Below are 20,876 nucleotides of genomic sequence, written 5' to 3'. Positions count from 1 at the left end.
TCATCACAAAGAAGTAAAGTTTTGTTATTGCGCGTGCTAAGTTGGCACTTGGAGTCTGCAGGCAGGATCAGGTCTTGTTTATAAGGCAATGCACTCAACGCCCGACGGCCACAGAGAATTCAGGCTTTGCCCCGTGGAGCTAACAGCCTAAACTGGCAAAGAACAGCAGGAAAGAGGCACAGAGGCAGCAAGTGACTTCCCAGGGTAAACTCTGACCACCTGACTTTCCCACCTCACTTTCACAGACCTCTCAGTCTAGCCAAGATCAGCATCTACAGCACGGAGCTCTTTTCTGTCTACAGTTCAAAGGAAAGAGTGTGAAAATAAGATAAAGTTACTGCAAAGTCAAGCCAGATACTTCCCCAGCTCATATTCTTTCCGGAAAGAAACCTGCACAACAGGAAGGATGTACTGAACTGAGGAAGATTCAGAGCAGTTTGGCTATATTCGTTTATCTGCTTTTTTGAAAAGCTTTCTAGAAGACAGGAATGGGCAGAAGCACCACAAGTCATCAGTCGCCTCTTTGACCGATAATTCCCCCACAAGCAAGGAAGTCTTGAAGCCACGAATGGAAGCAGCGTGTCCCAAAATATCCTCGTGCTTAGTCAGAGGAGAAAACGGGCAGAAACCGAGATATGGCATTATATAGGGGATTTCAGAAGGGACTACATCTTGCACAGCTGCCCATTCAGAAGTTAGCAAATATTGTACTTCAAAAGGAGTGACTCAGCTGTTCTCAGAAGAGTTTGTGTGCCAGCTTTGGAGACCGAATTCAATCACTGAAATGGAGGAAATTAATTTCAGTCTCTCCTGCCACTTTCATTGAGAAGATGGATGCTGGCAAACCACCCACCTCTTTTCTGGCAGATTCTCGACCAAGAGGCCAGTAGGAACTGCACATCTCCTGCACCTTCCTAGCACACCAGACTCTGCTAAGGCAGGGTCTTCAATCAGTTTCAATCCTCCCTGGGAAGCTGCATCATCCACAATGGCGTGGAGGGAAAAGGGGAGCAGAGAATGTCCAAAATGAGATTGCAGGAGGAAGGAGTTTCCAAAATTTCACTGCTACGTATGACATGAAACTGAAAATGGGTGATGGGCAATGTCTTAGTCTTTTCTTCACACGCAGCATAAGGCAGGGCTGAGCTGTCTTAGCAGTGCTGCAAGGCTCGCTGCTCCTCAGCACCAAGCTTTCTCAGGTTGAATCTCAACACCTAACCACACAACTGATTGATGATCCTTGGTCAAGACAATCCTTCCCTCTCCAGCAGACCCAGTATTTAATTACCTACATATGTTAGAGTTGCTGACCATGCTCCTCTAGAGTATCAGGTGCTGTTCAGAGTTAGGAAAAAACCAACCATCCCAAGTACAACCCAGAGTCCTGGGATTCTTCTGAGTATTTTATATGAGCTCCAAGGGGGCAACTAGGAAGCAGAGCATGCTAAAAGGATTCAGCTTGACTGCTACGCCTTACACAGGCACACTGGACATGGTAACTGCTCTCTTCCAGCAATTTCACCTGAGAACACGGACAGTTAAACCGTACGCCTGTCTAAAAATATTTCCCGTAAACAGAAGCTACGGGCTCAAAGACATTCCAGAAAGAAACCTTCACCCTGTGCTCTGGCTTTGATGAGGTGATACGGTGTATTCTGACCCATAAATGCAAATAATAAAGGAAGACATTTCATTCACCCTGTTTGCAAATGGATGATGTAAAGGACTGACAGGCATTGAGCTCTTCCTAAGTGATTTCATTATTGTGGGAGGAGGAGAGTGGAAGAATCTACTACTGCTGCTTTTTTCAAGGCAGTCTCCCTAATGAGCATTCCAAATACCGAGGAGTATTTGGATACACTCTTCTAAATTTAAAATTCTCTGCAGTATCATCCTCCCAGGAGCTATGACCAAGTACATACCAAGAAACACTTGTCAAGAGGGGCACTAAAATCTTGTCATTTTAACAGGCTACACTGTTAATTCGAAGGTTGTTCGGTCTCCTTAGCAGGACAGTTTTAATTGCTTCAATGGATTTGTTAGGGAAGGTTTTTCGACCCAACTGCCCTGTCAATTGTAAAAGGAGTTATTCATGGAGCTGTTAAAGGTCACAAATTGCTTGTGGTTCTGCATCCTGTTTATCTCATGTGATGGCGGACAGAATCTATTCGGCTTGGAACACAGTTTAATGATTTAATACCACTGATGAGTTGTGAGTGAATCCACTTCATGCCATCCTGAAAGGAATGACCTGTGCTGTCCGTGGACAAATTGGGAAGATAAACTACGTAGCATTAGATTAAGCTTGTTTAAATGAACTGCCTGTTCCATTTAGGCTGGCAGCGATGGCAGGACAACTGGGCCAAGAAATGGCCCCCTCAAGAACAGAACCAAAAAAAAAAATGAAGAAACAAAAAAAGAAACAGTTGTTTGAAGACCCTCAGAAGAAGAAATACAGCTTGCAGACCAAGATATTGTCTTACCATTGGTAGGCATCTGAAAGTCCTAATCTGTGGAACAAAAAGAAAAAGCCTCGTAAGTAAAGGAACACAACAGATCTTCAGGAGCAGCGCTTGCCTAGAAGACAATACTACGAGGGAAGGGAGGCTGTCATGATTAAACTCAGTCCAAAAAGGAAAGGCAGGACGTTAAGGGAAGGCATGATCGGTGGCTGTCAGCTCTGGCACTTGGTAGACATCTCAAACAGACTCCCAACATGCTCCTTAAAATGCCAAGTTTGTTTGTAAACATACAGGGTCGATCCCAACTTCATGCAAAAACTTCTGCGCATTCTTAAATTAAGGCAAATCAGTAAACTCTGCTTGTGAATTTTTGGAGAGAGCAGGCCTAAATACTAAATTTCCATGCAGCCAATCTCACTTAGAAATGAGTAAAAATCTCTTCACATGTGCGGCTATGGAATGATGCAAATCTTCCCCTTTCTTAGTTCACAAAACCACTAAAGATGCCATGGATTTCATAACGTGTAAAACCATTAAATGAAAATAGTTTCGGTGAAACTACTAAATAAAACCGTGGCTTTTCCTAATTGCCACCAGTGCCACCTCCCCCTTTTCCTGTCCTGGCAGAAACTGAGCAAAGTTGATGTTTTTTTTCCTCATTTCTCTCAACACAAACAAAAACATCTGTAAGCAAAATGAGCCCATTTCGCTGATCTTCAGTGCACTGCAGCAGTCCCTGTAGGACTTGTAGATCTGTTGTAAGAAGTGTGCGTGAAGAGCCAAGAATCCAGCCATCTCTCTAGTTATGCTGGCTCTGCAGGAATTTAAAGAATTTAAAGGTATTAACAAAGTATTCTGACTCAGCACCTCAGATCCTGAGCACTCAAAACTGAGAAAAACATGCAATAAGTATTATTGTTTTTCCATGTATTTCCATCTTCAGTGCAGAGCTGTACTTTAAGGTCACTGTAGACACACCATTTGTAGCTTGAAACGCTTCCTGTGTCCTTCCTGCCAAACAAAAAAGTCTGGCTTTAACCTTTATAGGGATTCCTCCTCCACCTGCACACCTGGAGGGCTGGGGACTCGGGATCTCACTGTCAAAACTGTCAAGTGCAGCAGGCAACACTGTACTTTGCTTCCGATGAAGTGTGCCTCCTTCTGGAGAGTTCCTAGGGAGAGGAACAACAAGCACAGGGAGGCCTTGCAGGGAATAATATCATCCTCCGCTGCAAACTGGGAACCAGCATCCCAGTGATTTAATTGCCCCGTCTTTTGCTTTCATTATGCTGAAATGGGTTTTGCTTTTCTCCACTGACTAGATCGATTCCTGTGAGGTGAGCACGCAGCTGATTTAAGTGATAAATTCAGTCCCAACATGCAAATGATGTTACTCTGGGATTAATCCCGCTCCAAAATTGCTCTGTACAAGTGTACGACTGGCACAAATGGACTCCTGTGAGTTATGAAAGGTTCTCTGGAAAACTCAGATGGGATCTAGGGAACAATTTTCCATGGAGATTTACCCCATCTGTAACGTCAGTTACTGTTAACTAAACAGCAGCTTTGATATTCTGACACTGAATTTAGCCTAAAATCACTCCATGTCACATGAGCCAGAACTAAGCAGCAGGGAAAGAGACAGTCAAAGAGCCTGCATGACTCAGAACAGGTCCTAGCCACTTCCAGTGAAGCTTCCCACCAAACTGTCAGCTAAGAAAAGTATTCTCTGAAACGATGCCACCGAGGCCAGCTGCATCACGGCTAGCAGAGCTTCTGACCAAAACTGCAGTTCCTCAGTTGCACAACGCAGTGACAAAAATATCCGAGCTCTATTTGACAACTTCCACCTTCACAATCAGCTCTCAGCCACCAAAGCTGCGGAGGAAAGGTTCAAGGACAAAGTGCTTCAGAGCAGGGCCTCCTGGCACCTGCAGGTCCCACATACCTCTGCAGGCGTGATTCGAGGAAGGGCAGGCGCTCCTCTCTCAAGCTGCCTCCACACAACTCCCCTATTCCTGGTACGAGGAGATCGACAGCTGCAACCTTAAAAGAAAGACAAATAGTGCCAGTTATGCCCTTCAGTCTACAGCAGAAGTACAGCTGACACTGGATAGTTGCTTGTAAAAAGCTACTATGATTCTCCTGTCGAGTCCAGGACTCTTAGGTAAGTATTTGCACGCGCTCAAAAAGGCTCTTTTGGGCAGGAGAAGGCTGGGAGGGAAGCCTGCAGTGGCAGAAACTGTCAGGCCTACAGAAAACCTAAACGAGGGCAGTCACGTTCCAGGCTGAGGACGTTTGCAACCACGTGGTGTGAACTGAATGCCATCAGGTCACTCTGGAGACAGGAGTGCACACAGCCAAGTCTGTACGTGGTGCAAAAAACACAAATGGGAGCTCACGAGGAGGCAAACATGCACAGGACCTGATTTCCTTAGAGTTTATGCAGCTCTGGTGATAAAGTGGTGCTGTAATGTGTCTGCGTGGCCCCATTCCTTCAGACTGCTCTAGCGGTAACGGTACCAAGGGCTCAATGGCACCGATGTGCTGATCCAAGCGTTAGGATCACAGCGTTATCACCTATGCCGTTAGGTTTTGGCCGGTTTTCTTCTAAATTTTGTTCTGTAGGGCTGCTTAGCCCACAGCCGAACAGGTGCTAGAATTAAAGCAAGCGAAGCAACAGCAGGAATAAATTTACCAGGAAAATAAACAAACTATGGCAAATCTGTCTTAAGGGACTTAAGCAAAAACTTAACGCTGCCCAACTCCTGAATCTTCCTCCCGGTACTCCTGCTTTGGAGATTTCTTCTATAACAGAAAAGAGACCGGACAGGATCACGTCTCATCTTGGACTTCTTGACTGGAGGCCCAGCAGAAGGCTACCTCCATCCATCAAGGGCTAAGGCACACGCTCAGCTGAAAAGGAGGAGGAAGCGTGACCCGTGGACTCACTGTTCGCTGGGGTCCATCTTCGTTGTCCCGCATGTAGAAAGGTTTGAGATCGTATGGGTAGTTAACGACAAACACGGGCACCTCACCGCAGTGCTGCACCAGGTACTTCTCGTGTTCTCTTTGGAGGTCACAGCCCCACTGTGAAGACAAGAAAAGGGACCTGGTGTCTTGCTTTGGTGCACCTTGCCTGTGGCAAGAGACGCAGCAAAATCCCCGCAGAGGAGAGGCGTGGCTTCGAGCAACACGAAACCACGAGCAGTAACTCTGAGCGCCCACAGGCGACGGGGAAAATTTGCTAAGACAAAAGAATTCCACAGGTTTTAAGGCAGAGCAAAGCAATGAAAATAACAGTTAGGTTTCCCAGAACAGGGCCAGATTTCCCTGCATCTGATATCAAACCAGAAAAAAAAAAAACAACCAACCCCCCAAAAACCCCACCAAACAAAACCCTCTCCCCACATCGCTCCAGGGAAATAGGCAGCTATCCAAAACCGCTCTACTCAGCCCAGCACACCAGCCTTACTCTGGCGTACAGAAAGCAGCTCTGCTACGATGACCGCTCTCTTCCTTGCTGTGTCCTGTTACGTGCCAAGTTAATTCTCACTCAGGAAAACCCAGCATCCTACCAGCCAATTCTTTGTTACCGGAAAACTTGGCCATTTGCAATGCCCTTTGCTTCTCCTGCTTTCTTCCGGCGACGTTACAAATTCTGTGGCTTTTGACTAGAAACCTCCATCCCAACACAGGACATGCAAAGAATACAGAGGAAGGAGGGGAACTGATATTCTGATATTCTCATCTGAAAACATCCTGAGCTTGCTGTCTCAGACCAAGATAGTACGGATTTGACTGAGACGGTTCCTTTTAATCCCATGCTCTTAAGTAGTTATCTGATAAATCTCCTTTGCAACAGAAAAACAGCAATGATTTGTGCAACAGCACTACTGGAGTGATTTGTAGCTACATTCCCCTACAAGATTTGAGGTTCTACACCCACTTGCACACAGAGACCAGACGGTTACCCAACCAGCTAACGAAGAACCCTTCAGCCAGAGGGTCATTTTCCTTAAAATAGCAGAATGAGATTAAGATTAATCTCTATACAGGAGACGAGCACAGCCAGGAATGCTCTCCATACTGGTATGTATGTTTGAAACTAGGCAAAACACAATTTTCTGAAAACCGTAAGCTAATACTGAGGTTAATCGTGTGATTCTCTTTCCCAGGTAACAATTATCCTTTGGAGAGGCAAGGGGTTCCCTTTACCTCCATGTAGGTTATATGATATTTTGACACGGCTTTGGCTTATTAAAGCTCGTAAAACTTGTGGTGCTATCTAAATATCATTCCCTTATTTGAAGACTACTGAAGAATGATGACAGCTGCCGACACCAGAACACACTCAGCACTACTCGGATACAGAAAGAGGGAAAGGAGGCTCCCCGGAGACCTGCAAAGTTCAGTCTGGCTGTGTGCAAAAACAGGCACAGGGAGAAGCAGCCAGGCAACCACCCACCTCTGGCTTAAAAGCGAAAGTTTGAGAAGCTTGCTTCAAAATTTCCACTGCTTCATTGTAGGAAATTCTGCAAGACAAAAAAAAAAAAAAAACACCTTTGAGATAACTGTGAAAGGAATAACAAGAAAGTTTTCTGGCCAAGCGTGGCACTGGAAAATTAAGGAGGCATTTCCCCACGGCCATGCCAACTTGTGCTGTGATGTCAGACTTCCCGATAACGCTTTGGATGGAAACCAAAAGCTTACATTTTATATGGCAAGTGCCCTATGCTTTCCTGTGCTTCAGCTACATGCAGGGCAGGAAGTGCTAAGCTCTCAAGCCCCTTCTGCGTTATTGCAACGTTGCATTTCAGTCAGGACTTCTGCACAGAACCTCTTCATACAAATTTGATGATTACATTTTTAAAGAAAACAACGTGTCCTCACTGGCACAGTTCCAGCAACACAGCTCCATTGTTCAGCACGGTATTAGGAGGCAAAAACAACAGCCCAGAGCGCAAAGAACTCGTACGTCGAACCTTTTTTGTTTTGCAAATACCATGAGGTTTATTTGCAGCAACGTTTCTCTGCTCCTCTGACAGCTTTGAAAGCGGTTTCGCCACTGCTTTCCACCAGTACAGAAGAAGAGCATCGTGGCAAAGCAAACAGAAAAAGTGCAGCCAAAGATGCTGGAGGCTTGGTAACTGGAAATCAAGACTCGATGGAAGATGCTTTTGCTGACAAGTTTTCCACATACCAAGCAGATGCCGTGGAGAGAAAGAACAACTCGCTCACAGTAATTTCATCTCTCTGTATCGTTAGCCAAATGCAATTATAAAACAAATTCCCTGAAGGGCACGAGCTCCATGGGCACCAGCTACATGGAAGGCTTCTGGAGGAAATACATCAGGAATACATTGCTGCATGTGCTTGGTTTATGCGAGGCGCAGTCCAAGCGGGATACGTTACTGGCACAGGCTCAGCCCATGTAACCGAGATGTGGAAGGCAGGAATGCCCCAGATGTGCCAGCAGCTGAAGAAAGAGACGTAAAGGGAGAAAGGGATGGGCCGACTCTTTTTTTCCTTGGACCACGGCAGAAGCTGAGTGTAACTCTGCTTCCTCGGAAAGATCAGTCAGGTCCAAAGAAAGAAGGATCAAAATCCTTCACGGAGGTCCCCTGTGGTATGTGCAGACGAGATACAATGGGAGCATCGTGATCTTGTTGCAGCTGAGCTGCTTAACGGGAAAACCACTGCTGGAATGTTCTGTGAGATACATGCAGAGCACGACTATTTGGAGAGATGGGCAAGGGTAGAGAAGAGGAGATATTCTGGGGGGGGCAAGGAAGGAGAACAAAATTCTTCAGTTCTTTAGCACAGAGCAAACTGAAAAAAGGAGTTGCACAGGTAATTGGGAACAGAAAATCAACTGGCATTTTTCAACATCAAAAAAAAATTGCAGAAAAAGGGATATGTTGGAGAGAAAATGCAAAGGATGGCAGAGCACCAAAGCTGAAAGCAAGGAGCAAACCACTGTGAGCAAAGCACTCGTCAGGAGCATGCCGAAAGGAGGACACCCTGGCAGAAAGAGGATCTCGTCTAGGCAAGCAAAAGCGAAAGGACGGCAGACTCAGGCACCGGTCTCATGCAGAGGTGACAGGAGGACTGGCAAACAGAACAGAAGGAATTTCAGTTCGTGCTCTTGAGGAGACATTATGCTAACCCAGCAGGCACCGAGTTGGGAAAGTAACAGAAGATTTAGAAAATAGGAACCCCCTCCCCCCAAGCCCTCTTCCAGATCATTTTGAAATTGAAGTACTTACGTTACAAATTTGTTCTTCAGCATTTGTTCCAACCTGCCCTTGGTCAAAACAAGAAAAACAAAAGAGTAAAGCTACTCCTAGGGGTTCAGGGGCCCATAAGAAACAGAGAAGTCACCCCCCTCTAAGTTTTGATTCGTAGGTCTGCGTTGTGCTCTAGATACGGGTCAAAATCCACTCCAAGCCATTCGGTGCTAAAAGGGAACCGAATTTTTGAGCTGAGGATTCAGAGGTCATTGGGCGATGACACAACTACAGTTTTGCCACAAATGCTATAGCAAGTTGTGCGTCCTCTCTGCGTTGGCCTGAAAAATAACTTAAGCTCAGGCCAACTCCTGGCTCTTCACAGTTCATTAACACAGGAGAACATATTAAAAAAAAATTAAGCCCCCCTATTGCCAAGAGCTCCCAAAACGCACAGAAGGGTCGCAGCTCTTTCCTGTCCCATTTATTACCTTCTGGGCAGGAGCTACGTATTTATGAAAAAGCTCAACATCACGAGGACATCTGGAGAACACGGCGCTTGTTGCCGTCTTGAAAAGATCTTCCATAACCTAATCGAGAAAACAGAAGGGCATGAGAAATTAACACTGCTTAGACGTCCCAGACTATACATAAAACGCAGTACACGTCAGCCAAAGGGTACAAAAGGAGCTTCTGTGCTTTTGCATGGTCAGACTGCATAAAACAGCCCCAGCTTGCTAATGCTCCTAATTAGCAGGCTTGCTCACCAGCTGAAGAGGATTAGAACCTGCTTTTCTGCTACGGGTTTAGGGTCTCAGCCTCTGCTGATGGCCTTGGCATCTTCAGTCAAGTATCTCCAGTGCAAACAGCACACCTGAAACATTTGAGCAGCAGCAGCCACAAATGAAAACATTACAACCATTTGTGGTGACTGGGCTCAGATGAATCATTAGGAAGATGCCTTTCCTGGAATGAGCAATGCTGCTTTTCTGCTTTGTTGTTACAACGGACAGAACTAAAGTAGAGGGGAACAAATGTGTGCTGAGTAGAGCCAGCCTGCCCGACAGATTCCGTCCAGAGAGACTCTGCACAGTAAGAGCAAAGCAAAGAGCACATGCACAGAGATGAGCAGAGAGCTAAAACTGACACATCAATGCGGGGATGTTCGAGAAGCTAAAAAAAAAAGACCTGGCTTAATTTTCCTAAACTAATGTGGATCAGCTAAGTGACATTCGCATCCAGTTTGGGTACATTTACCTATTAAAATGGGCTTCACCTATAAAGAATTAAACTAAACAAATGCCTTTTGGATTCCAAACAAAAACAAACAAAAACCAAAACAAAATAAACAAAACCAAAAAAAAAGCCCCACATTGTACTCCAGTGCATTTTGATCAGCCTGTTGTAAGAGTAGTTTTTGTGTTTGCTTACGCAAAGCAGACTATCCCAAACCCTTGCTGGCATGCTGGCAGGTAAGAGTTCCCAAATCTCCTCGTAATCCCACGCCTGCACAAAGCAGGGATTTGATACCTGTTGAGTACTGATGCTTCCAACTCTTCTGCAAAATCTCTCTCCTTATTCTCATCTCCTCTGTAAGCAGCAGAGCAAAGCAGCTGGACTGCATTTCACCTTAGCCTAGGACGAGACCCGGTTTTTCACAACAAAAAGCACCTCTGAAAGTCCTGGCACGTTTTCTGTGAAACTAAAAACTTGGTTCATGAACCGAAGAGCTGAGAGAAGCAAAAGATGAACCCGACTTCTGGTCTGCAGATCTGAGGAAGAAGCAAGTAAGGAACCAGACCTTACAGGGCGAGAGGAACAAAATGCAGGGGAAAGAAGAAGCTGGGCTCCTGACATAACTAAGATGAGATTTCAGGCATTTTGTTCAAACTCTCCAGTTTAGAAGGCCATTCGTCATCACCTGTCCTGAACTGCTGCTCTGTGCTGATGAGCAGTCTCCGCATCCCACCAGCCAGGAGAAGCTGGTAAGTCAGCCCCTGTCTTCGTCCCGTTGGAGCCTTCAGAGTCCTGCATCGACCTGGGCCCTCTGTTTAAAAAGGGAAGATCCAAACGAGGCCCAGCATTATCGTATGCAGATGAACAGTTTTACCCCTGCTGGTACTCAAGCACAGAGGAAACGAAAAGCTAGCATTCCTGCTGCTGAGTGGCAAACAAGCAAGCAGTCAGCTTTGAACCTTCTTCAAAGTAGCTAGAAAAAGGCGTATGCAAATGAAATTAGAAAACTTGGCAATTCATCTGGTTTCGCCGAGGCAGAGACGGAGGGATTTTACATTAAGCTTCCTCCTTCTAGAAAATGAAAGTATCATCTGGTTTTAGAAAAGCATGTTGTTTAATTAGCACTTTTTTTCCCCTTGCTGTGCGATAAAGTAACAATTAGGTTCCCACAGCATTCAACACAAGCAGCTTCCTCTTGTGGAAAAAAAGATGTGGGTGGCATGGGAAAAACAATCGGAGAAATATTTCCAGGGTTGAGATTGAGGTTTAATCCTGGCAAAAAAAAAAAAAAAAAAAAAAAAAAGACACGTGGGTCATGCGTCGGCCTCCTCACTGCTCTTATTCTTATTTATGCCAAATGTGTACCAGGCACGAACAGCAGGGCGAAAAATAAAGGAACAATAAAGCTCTCCGGCTCAGAAGTTCTGGCTTTAAGCAGATTAATGTAACGAAGGACTGGAAAGCAGGCTGGATGAGATGTAAGTGGAGAACCACAGGCACTGGCTTGCTGAGCACGTGAGCTGCAGGGACGGACCAAGGGACTGGGTGTGAATGAATCCTGGAAGAGGCACGTTTGGTGGGAGACTTAGGGAAACCACCACCGGAACACGGCTGGTAGCTTGTCTTGGAGGTGGGACTCTCGGTGTCCGAAAGTTTGGTTGCTTCGTAATGAAAAGACAGGAATTGTGCTGGCGGAAAGGCAGGTGAGGAGGACAGAGGTCAACATTTTCCCTCCTCCCCTACGTCTCCCCACTTTTATCTCTTGATTCTCTCACCTTCCAAAGAAGTTCAGCAGCATCGGTTCTGGCCTTCCCTGATGTCCCCGTGGAATTTAATTACCTCTGATTTTGAGTAGGAGCAGATCTCAACTGTGTTGTTTAATTTTGACTTGGAGCTTTTGATACTGCAACTTATTCTCTTCCCAAGTCACGTTACGACCGGGGGTGAAACAGAGGAAATCATCAACAAACCAGTGGCAGACGTCAGCAGCAGCAACTGAAGTTGCTGTGTACAAGAGGGGTTCCAATCATCACCTGTCCATAAAAATATCACCCAGGCATACTTTGAGGAAATCACAAGAACCGCCAGTAGGATTTTTCCTTACGCATTTCCCTCAGACCACCTATACTGATACAGCGTAGGCTGCGGGGAACGTACACACCGAATATCCACCAACTGGGCTGTTATTTGTTGCCTTCATGCTCGGTGTCACACACACCCTGTGCACATACACACACAGGGCAGGCTCACACCTGATTTTGGTCGTAAGTCCCCTCTCTCAGTTATATACCAACAGCTCAAGAGCTGAATTTCTACAGGCCACTCGCCCTGCTACACAGTAAAAAAGCTCTGCCTGTGCGTGATGTACCCTTGTTGCAAAGGGAGGATATGACTGCAGTGTTGTTGCCTTCCCCGCTCTTGCAAAATCATCCCTTTGGAAAGCAAGTTTAGGAACCCAGTGGACGACTTACTGTCGTGGTTTTGGCTGGCATGGAGTTAATTTTCTTCGAGGAGGCTGGTACGATGCTGTGCTTTGGGTTTTTGATGAAAGTACTGGTGATAACACATCGACGGTCTCAGATGCTGCAGAGCAGCGCTCACAGAGAGCCAAGAAATTTCCACTTCTGGTGCTGCCCTGCTGGTGAGGAGGCTGGGGGTACACAAGGAGCTGGGAGGGGACACAGCCAGGAGCCGACCCAGGCTGGCCAGAGGGATGTCCCACACCATACAGCAGTAACAGCTGGGGTAAAGAAGGGGGAAAGCAGAGAGGTTTGGAGTTTGTCTTCCCAATAAACTGTTAGGTGCGATGAGTGAGCCCCGCTTTCTTGGAAACGGCTGAACACCTGCCTGCCGATGGGAAGTAGCAAATGAGTTCCTGGCTTTGGTTTGCTTGCATGTGTGGCTTTCGCTTTACCTAGCAAGCTGTCTTTGTCGCAACCCACCAGTTCTCACACTTTTGCCTTTCCGATTCTCTCTCCCAGGCCACCAGGGGACAGCGAGCGAGCGGCTGCACAAGAGCGGAGCACAACACTTCTACAGCAAAGGAAGCAGTTACCAGGACCGCAGGAGCAATACGCTTGCAAGGGATATTCCTCTTCACATCTCCTTATCTGCTATGGTACACTGATAATCCTACGGGTTCTCCAAAAAAGATTGTATCAGAGATGCAAAATCGCTCACTTCAGTTAGGAATTTCACCACTTAAGATCTCACACGCGGCCCCAGGTGAGCCTTCTTGCGCATCCAGCTCAAGAGACAGTTTTCATTACATGGCCACTGTTTTCCTTACACTGGACCCCCTCTGGGGAGACGCTGTTGTTAGGAAAGGAAGGAGAGAGACTCTTGTCTGTCAGACTACTGCTTCCCTGGCCACAGAAGCTGAACAGTAACTGCTGATGGAGGCTAGGGAACAGAAAGAGGTTCAGCTCTGACAGCTGGATGTCACTTCAGAGAAGGAAACTAGCCCTGCAGATACCCCAGTGTCTCTAAAAGAGCACTGCACGAGACATTTGGAACCAAACCTTCCCATGTCATTTCCAGTGTTTGTTCCTTGAGACTGCAGCCAGATTTGCCAACCTGTCTTAGCCTAAAGACAGAAAGCACCCAGAGCACAACAGATTCTGGAATCAGATCTAAGGTCCTTAAAACTGGCACCCCAGTGCCAGTGCTGCTATTTATTGACCTCATTTTGTGCCTGAATTCCCTTCTGTACAAGAGAGGTAACAATACTCCGTGTCACCTGGCTGCAATGACAGCAAGCTTGTTTTGGTGAAGTACATAACCACAGGCAGATGATATTTCTGCCCTCAGACCAGAGCTCAAATACTGTGGGTTAAATTTTGTTCTCCATTTTATGCAGTTCGTGTTGCCAAGATTTGACTTTATTAAGGAAGACTAACGCTATGCAACAACTGCTCCCAGAAAAGCTTCCTTTAGGCATTTCCTAACTTTGCCGCCTAAATAATGTTCTTTTAACATGGTTTGGTATGTGCCTTTAATGAAATTCGATAATGATGGCACCACGTTACCTCTCTGAGGCCCCATTAGTGTCATGAGTGAAGTGGGATCCTTTAAAATCCTTTTCACTGTCAGGACAGCCAAAAATTAAAATAGAAAATAATGATCTACGGACACGACTGCTTAACACAGCACTGGAGAAAGGGGGAAAGGGTGGGAGCAGGCATCTCACAGGACAGGTCGGAATGGAGATCTTGAAAATCAGCACTCTGATGAGACCAGACACTTCCATACAAGATGGATCTCTTCTAACCTGACCTTCTCCTAACTCTTTCTCGCTCACCTTGGAGGAAGAGTGCCTTGGGGGAACTTGACGGAACTTCTAGCCTAGACTCCTTTGGAAAGAGGCCGCAAAAGGCCTGAGAAGCACTCACGTACTCCCTGTAGGCTGAAGCAGTAATAGTATCAGGCAGGCACTCAGCGTGGAGTGCGGCACCGAACGCGCCGAGACTTTCCGCTGAGAGGATTGTGAAACCTGCGTTGCGAGAGTTTAAGGTTCTTTGGAGCACTAAGACACGTTCTGGCACAAAGCAGAAAGTTGCACTGCGTGATCGAGACACACAAGACTTCCTAAGAACTGGGCTGCTAATTTAGGAATAACTGAGCATTACCCCGTGCAGTTACACTGGGGAAAAACAGACCTCTGCTCCCGAGTGCATGCACCTTTGCTCTTGAATCTTGCTCTTCCTTTTATTTTGTAAAGAAAGCTGCTTTTCTTTTGGAGCTTTGGCTAAAGAAACATCTCGCTAGAGAACAGTAAACACGCATATCTTTGTAGCACGGCTCTTCTGTACCCTTCAACAATCTAAAAGCAAATACTCCCAAGATGTCCCCGAAGAAGCTGAGCACTCCCAGCCCACTAACTTGCTGAAGTTGGAGGTATTCATTCCACGTCTTGAACACCACTTTTAAACGTAATTTTGCAACAATCCAGCTATTTATCTGAGGACAAAGTTCAGATGCTAACTCTAGCCAATAGCCCCCGAGGCTTTCAGCTGGGCGTTTGGCATCAAACAAAGGACACAACAAGCTGCCCAGTGGCCAGATATGAGAGAGAACACTGAATTTACGTCAGTTATGGGGGGAAAAACGAAACTTAACTTAGGCTTTAGAGTAGCTGTCAGTGTTTTTGTGTGTTTTTTTTTTTTTATTCTTTTTTTATTTTTCCAAAAGAGATTGCCCAACAATTTAAAAATAAACAAAACAGGAACTCCACTTCTGCAAGAGAGAACATCACAAAAGTAAGCGTTTTGCAATGCAGACTTGCTACGGGGAATGCAAAACCATTGCTGCTAGGAGAATTTCTGTAACGAGAACGGATTCTTGTCAGAGACTCTGGGGCAGGAGAAAGAAGGGGAAAACGAAAGCACAAGCTGAGACTTTACAAGATTTTAGCACCAACAAAAAAAAAAAAAACCAAGCCAAGGGGGAGTTTCCTCCTTTCCCTACAACTAGAGTGAAGGCCCTACATGTTCCAGAGCACTTCCCAAACCTAATTCTCTGAATCCTCTCAACTGGATATACTTCAGAACCTGATATACTTCAGAAGCCAAGAAACGAGGGTTCTCAGTGCAAGAGTACAGGTTCATGCTGTGTTCAGGGGCTTCAACACCACCGAGCAGAAGACTCGTTATATTACTCACTTTATACTTGATAAAAGCAGTGACAATTTCAATCAGCTCCTTATTACCTAGAGAAACCAGGTGCTCAGGATGCAAGGTGGAAGCATACATGCATGTTATGCTCTTTAGACTATGCAAAGGTGTTTTGGAGGAAAGAAGAAAGAAGAGTGGGTTATTATTAATGGAGCACAGAGATTCCCAGTGGGTCTGCAGAGCCCAGTGCCGGCCAGACACCCAAAGCGCAGCAGCAGCAGCACATAAGAGACAGGAGACAGCTTTGCTGCTAAGCCAAGACTCTGCAGACTGCAAATGATCCAGACTGAAGGAATCACCACCTGGATGTTGCTTCACACGTGTGCGGCCGGTGCCCCAAGTAATTTTTTTTTTAATTTTATTTACTTGTTTGTTTATAGGATATTTCTCCAACGGCCTTCCAAGGAGCTCATCTGACATACAACAACCTGTGTGGGTATTGGCTCCCAAGTCCTACTGGGTGGAAGCCGGCTCGTGCTGAAAGTAGGAAGGCGCGTAAGCATCCATCACGTGGCTACCTGTGGTCAGTCCTGGAAAATCATTTGAGAGCAGGGAGCGCAGCTAAGGGAGGAGGAGGAAATTCTGACGCTGGTTCTGCCCAAGCGTTTGGAGGTGCCCACCTGCATGATGTCCTGGAGGCTCTCAGTGAAGGCCAGCTCAGCCTCCACCATGTAGAACTCTGCCAGGTGCCGGCGACTCTGCGAGTTTTCAGCTCGAAACGTCGGCCCAAAGGTGAACACGTGGGTAAAGGCCCTGCAAGGGGACAAGAACGAGGTAGGTCAGGCCCGGCGCACAAGCATTATATTGAAAATCCCATCCACGAGCTCACTTTTCTCCCAGGATCTCCAAGTTTTCATGTTTCCATTGTGTTTTTGACCAGTTCAATGGCACTGCTGTGTATGGTGCTGTTACATTACACGTATCCAGCAGGCTGGATATATGCTGCACGGCTTGCAGTCCCCCTCTAGTGGCAAGACCAAAGTTTATTTCTGAAAGGCATACGGGACCGGGCTCCTTCCACAGCTGAAAACAGTTCAGCTAAAAGGGATCCCCTAATTAGGGACCCCCTAATGCAGAAACCACATCGGGGATAGCACCTGGTGCCGAAGTAACCGATGTATTTCCTATTATCAAGTTCAACTTTCAAGTTTAATCCCAGAATCATTGAGGTTGGAAAAGACCTTCAAGATCATCCGGTCCAATTTTAACTGCGGGGAAGCTGCTCCCCAAGCAACACCTACGAGCACGCGGGCTCCTGGACATCCTCAAGCCAGGGAGAGCTTCCCGAGTGGGTGCTGTGATGGCTGTGTTTTCTTCCCAAAATGCAAGGGAGGCAAACCGTGACTGGGGAAGAGGGAGAGGTGTTTCCAACAAGCACGGACACCTCTCACTTGGCGTTATTTTTGGCAGTAAACAGCGCGTGGGAGAAAAAGCACCTGACCGGCGGAGATGAGGCAGAGTTTACCACTGGGGAAAGGACGTGTGCTGGCTGCTGGGGTTGGCGTTTGGCTTGCGTCTTGCTCAGCTTTCTGCCTCAAAGAGGACGTTTGCTGACGTTTCTGCACACGCTGATTTTGTTGAACTGGAGTTTAAGCAAACACGGCTACGAAGAGCGACGTTTTCCCCTTACCCTTTAGGGAGGCATCTGCAGGGCAAACAAAGGCACGGACACGTTTTGGTGCACTCATCTGTTCCCTCGTGCCACGTGGTGGTTAAAGGCTGCGATCAAAAGGAACAGCGCTTTCGTTTTCCTTGGGTTGTTGGTAGTAAACACGCGAGAAGACAGCTGCTGGTCCAGATTTTAAGTACGTGGCCTGCCTGGAGGTTTTCCTTGCCCACCGGCTCTGCTCTCCCTGTTCAGACAAAGATGCCTTCGCCGCTTTCGGAGCCCTGAGGCCCCGGTCCTGGGCTCCCTCATGCGTGCCCACAGCACCTATGGTACCAACGTTTTGCAGCACACATCTTTTGTGAAGGATCCTTTTCCTTTTCCATTCCCCGTGGAATATTCAACCCGATGGGATGTTACCGTAAACTTCTGCCCTGGCTTGATCATCCTCCTCCAAACTGCCCTTTGCTGCAGCCTCAACAAAAACCTCAGTGATGTTTAGCTAAGTGCTATAACGAGCCTGTTGCTCCCTGCCCAGGTCAGTATTACCTCACCAGTTCCTCGTGCTCCCCCATCCGGAGCCATCTGTTGCCTCCTGTTCTAGAGAAATGCGTGTTTCTTCCTCAACGCCTCGCTTTTTTTTTTTTTTTTTTTTTTACTTTCCCTTCCATGTTCCTACAGCACCTGGCACAACAAGGTCTTGGATCCAAAGCTTAAGAGCCTCAACTGCTATAGCAATACGAACAACAAATACGCAGCAGTGAGTCACTCGGACAAAACTGGTTAAGGCAGAACCGGTCACAAACTTTGGCTTGTTGTGGGGGACACAGACATCGGCCTGCAGTGTGCTACCTGTGCCCACGTTTGCTAAAATATTTCAATTTGGGGCTCTTCAGTTAAAAGGTTTTGCCTAAATGCATCAGTTTAGTCACAAATCCAGTTTGGAACGGACGCAAGACAAAAATAGTTCGAAAAGCTTGCGCCTGCTGAAGGAGGCACCCAGGACTGCTCGGTTTGGCGTGCAGCTCTCCAGCTCCTCCCTGACGTGGAGATCTCAAAAAGCGATGCTTCAAAGCCCGCCAGCAGCTTTGGATAAGCATCCTCCCTTTCCTCACAGGTTTCTCAGCGCCTGTCCAGGCACAAGCAGACCCCTAAGGTAGCAAATTACAGCCTCCAGCAACGCAGCGACCACGAGCACTCCGAACTGGGCTCCTTTCCCCCCGACCAGCAGCCCGACCACCACCTCTAGTCATTTATCTTCCAGGGGGCTCGCCGGCTGCAGAACTTCTGAAAGGAACCGCAGAACACTTACTGCTCCAAGGTGTCAGCTGTGGCCAGATCCTTCACAGCCACAGATCGATTTTGTGCGGCAAGAATGAAGCCTCTCTGTGCCAGGTATGTGGGGAGGACGAGTGCAGAACTCCCCCAGGCACCCGTTTCAGGCTTTTCTCAGCTCCAGGCATCCTCCAAACCTGCGAGGAGGAGAGGAATCGTGTATTCCTCAGGCTGCTTTTTGGGAAAGGATGGATCCAAGTAGGCGCGAGGACTTCACCACGACCCTGGGATGCTGGCAAAGGGAAACCAGGCAGACATCACGCTGGCAGAGCTATCAGAGGAGCACAACAAACGCTTTCTCATCTGGCAACAGGAATGCAGCGCTGACCAGAAGCCTGGGAGTAACAGAGAAGCACAGCTAAGACACTCGCAGGCAGCGTTATCAGCTCCGAGCACGAACAATTATTCTTCAGCCAGGCTTTCACGTACTGCCGACTGTCCCCTGCCACTCAAGACATCAAGCAAATGCACGCTACGCAGATCTGACCTTTATTTGTGCTTCAGCTGCTACTAAGAAACGTATCTGGGATTGGACATGCTGCTGCATCATGCTGAGCATGCATAAATACATCAGAAAACAAGGACTGGGGCTGACTCCGCTTCGATTTGATGGTACCAAGGGCAAAAGCAGTCATTTTGTTGTGTGCGCGTTCAGCATCTGGGGCTGTGACTCCTGTGCTTTATGGTGCTGCTGATGAATCCTTCACATTCCTCCGTGTGCCCTCGGTGTGTCTTCTTCCAGCATTTAAAAATAACCTGAAGCTTCTGGCTGAGTCTCCAAAACGTTCCTAGGTCAGGAGGGGCTGTTTGGCACTGAGTCTTTCCAAACTCGGCGGTGCCGATTCCTCGTCTCCAACGAGAGGGCGCACGAGAAGAGAACCACGACGACGTGCCGAGCCCCTGGTTCTCTGGGAAATCTTGCGAAGCTGACGTGGAAGCCAAGAGAATATCCGCAGCATTCCCCAGCAAAAGGCAGGGCCCGTCCTGCACGACGCTGAGCTCGTGTGCCCCAACCCAAAAGGCTCAGCTGCTGCCAATCCAGGCTGGCAGAGCCCCCCCCGGAAAGCAGACAGGGGTGTGCTGCTGGAGCACCCGGAGGTCACCTGGCCCTAAGAACGTCCAGGGGGGCGAAATTTCCCCCTTTTCACCCCAGGTTTACCCAGAACTACAACCTTCTGCTCTGAGAGCTTTGCGGCACGCAGACCGAAGGCTCGTTTTACTCCAGCCGGCTGCCAATTCATTATCAAGACAGTGATAGAAACCACGAGAGGAGCACAAAGTATCCGTGCCCAAAGCTGCTTAAAACGAACCTTTTAATTAAACTCCCACGATGATCGCGGGGCCGGGCGTCCCTGCCTTACCGGCACTTTTTAACCCCGCAATCCCGACGTAATTAATGGTGCTGCTGGCTCCCGAGCCGGGAACGGATCCTGCTCCTCTTCTGAGCCAGGGCTCCACGCTGCTGCCAGGGTAATCAAGACTTATTTGTGCTGTCGAAGCGAGGGGACGTAACTCCGAGCGAGGCTGTTAATCAAGGAGGTGCAATTCCCGTGCAGCCAAGGTCACACCGGTGACAGAAGGCGGTTGTGGTGACCCAGGGCTGAGCACCAAACCACCCCGGCGCACGCAGCTTTTTGTTGGTACGGCGCCCTCGTCCTCACCAGGGTCTGCGCTCAGGGGTTAGGTGGGGGGCGACTTGGGGCAGTTCTCATCTTTGGCGCCAGTAAGTGGATGCAGCACGTGAACCTTCAACACAATTCCCACTCGGGCTTCCACCAAATCCCCGCCCCCAAGACGTTAAAATCTGGATGGCGAGACAATCTAAAAACAACAGCTCCTAACCCAAGAACAAAACAACGTGGCCTCAGCAGAGGAGGAAAGGAAAGCAAGGTGACCCTAAAGGTCGGGAGCTTAGCTCCGTCAGCCACCCTGTCCTTTCCTTTAGAAAGGGAAGACGTCAATGCAGCAAGCTCGTCGATTTAATTCCGCTCTGTTCCAGCCCCACCAGATTCGTTTTGGTGGTGGAAGACCCGCCTGCTCCCCCAAAACGAGCGGATGACTTGGCTCCGCTGCCAGGGGACGCCAGTTGGCTGCAGCACTTGACCCGAGCACAAGCGGGATTGCTCAGGGATGCAGAGATTTCTAGCCTGAAAGATCTTCTGGCCCGACGCACGAAACCACACGCACGCAGAGAGCCACTCAAACAAGCCCACCCGATGCCTCCAGGGTCCAGTTTTTGGAGGAAGCCCAGGGCTCCTATGACGCTGCTGAGGTACAGGTGTTCAAAGAAGGGGGACAGTGGTTTGCATCCTTGAGCTGGGCAGAAAACGTTAAA

General features: G+C 47.7%; 1 protein-coding gene across 3 annotated transcripts in view; it reads right to left on the bottom strand.

The window, feature by feature from the left end:
* Window positions 1-20,876, bottom strand: part of NARS2 (asparaginyl-tRNA synthetase 2, mitochondrial) — a 51,049-nt gene that overhangs the window by 5,392 nt on the left and 24,781 nt on the right. For 2 of the 3 annotated variants that reach the window (XM_050714774.1, XM_050714775.1), the window contains 7 exons: window positions 16,221-16,353; window positions 9,185-9,282; window positions 8,732-8,776; window positions 6,931-6,997; window positions 5,415-5,552; window positions 4,411-4,508; window positions 2,484-2,510 (listed from right to left, as the gene is read on the bottom strand). In XM_050714774.1, coding sequence (XP_050570731.1) covers window positions 2,484-2,510; window positions 4,411-4,508; window positions 5,415-5,552; window positions 6,931-6,997; window positions 8,732-8,776; window positions 9,185-9,282; window positions 16,221-16,353 — 606 coding nt within the window. Of the gene's footprint in view, window positions 1-2,483; window positions 2,511-4,410; window positions 4,509-5,414; window positions 5,553-6,930; window positions 6,998-8,731; window positions 8,777-9,183; window positions 9,283-16,220; window positions 16,354-20,876 lie in introns of all 3 variants that reach the window. The other variant, XM_035560490.2, reaches the window with a different exon arrangement.

The sequence above is a fragment of the Cygnus atratus genome, chromosome 1 (genome assembly GCF_013377495.2).
Source record: "Cygnus atratus isolate AKBS03 ecotype Queensland, Australia chromosome 1, CAtr_DNAZoo_HiC_assembly, whole genome shotgun sequence".
NCBI lineage: Eukaryota > Metazoa > Chordata > Aves > Anseriformes > Anatidae > Cygnus > Cygnus atratus.
Note: the sequence above shows the minus strand (reverse complement) of the source record. Positions and strands in the feature narration are given on the sequence as shown.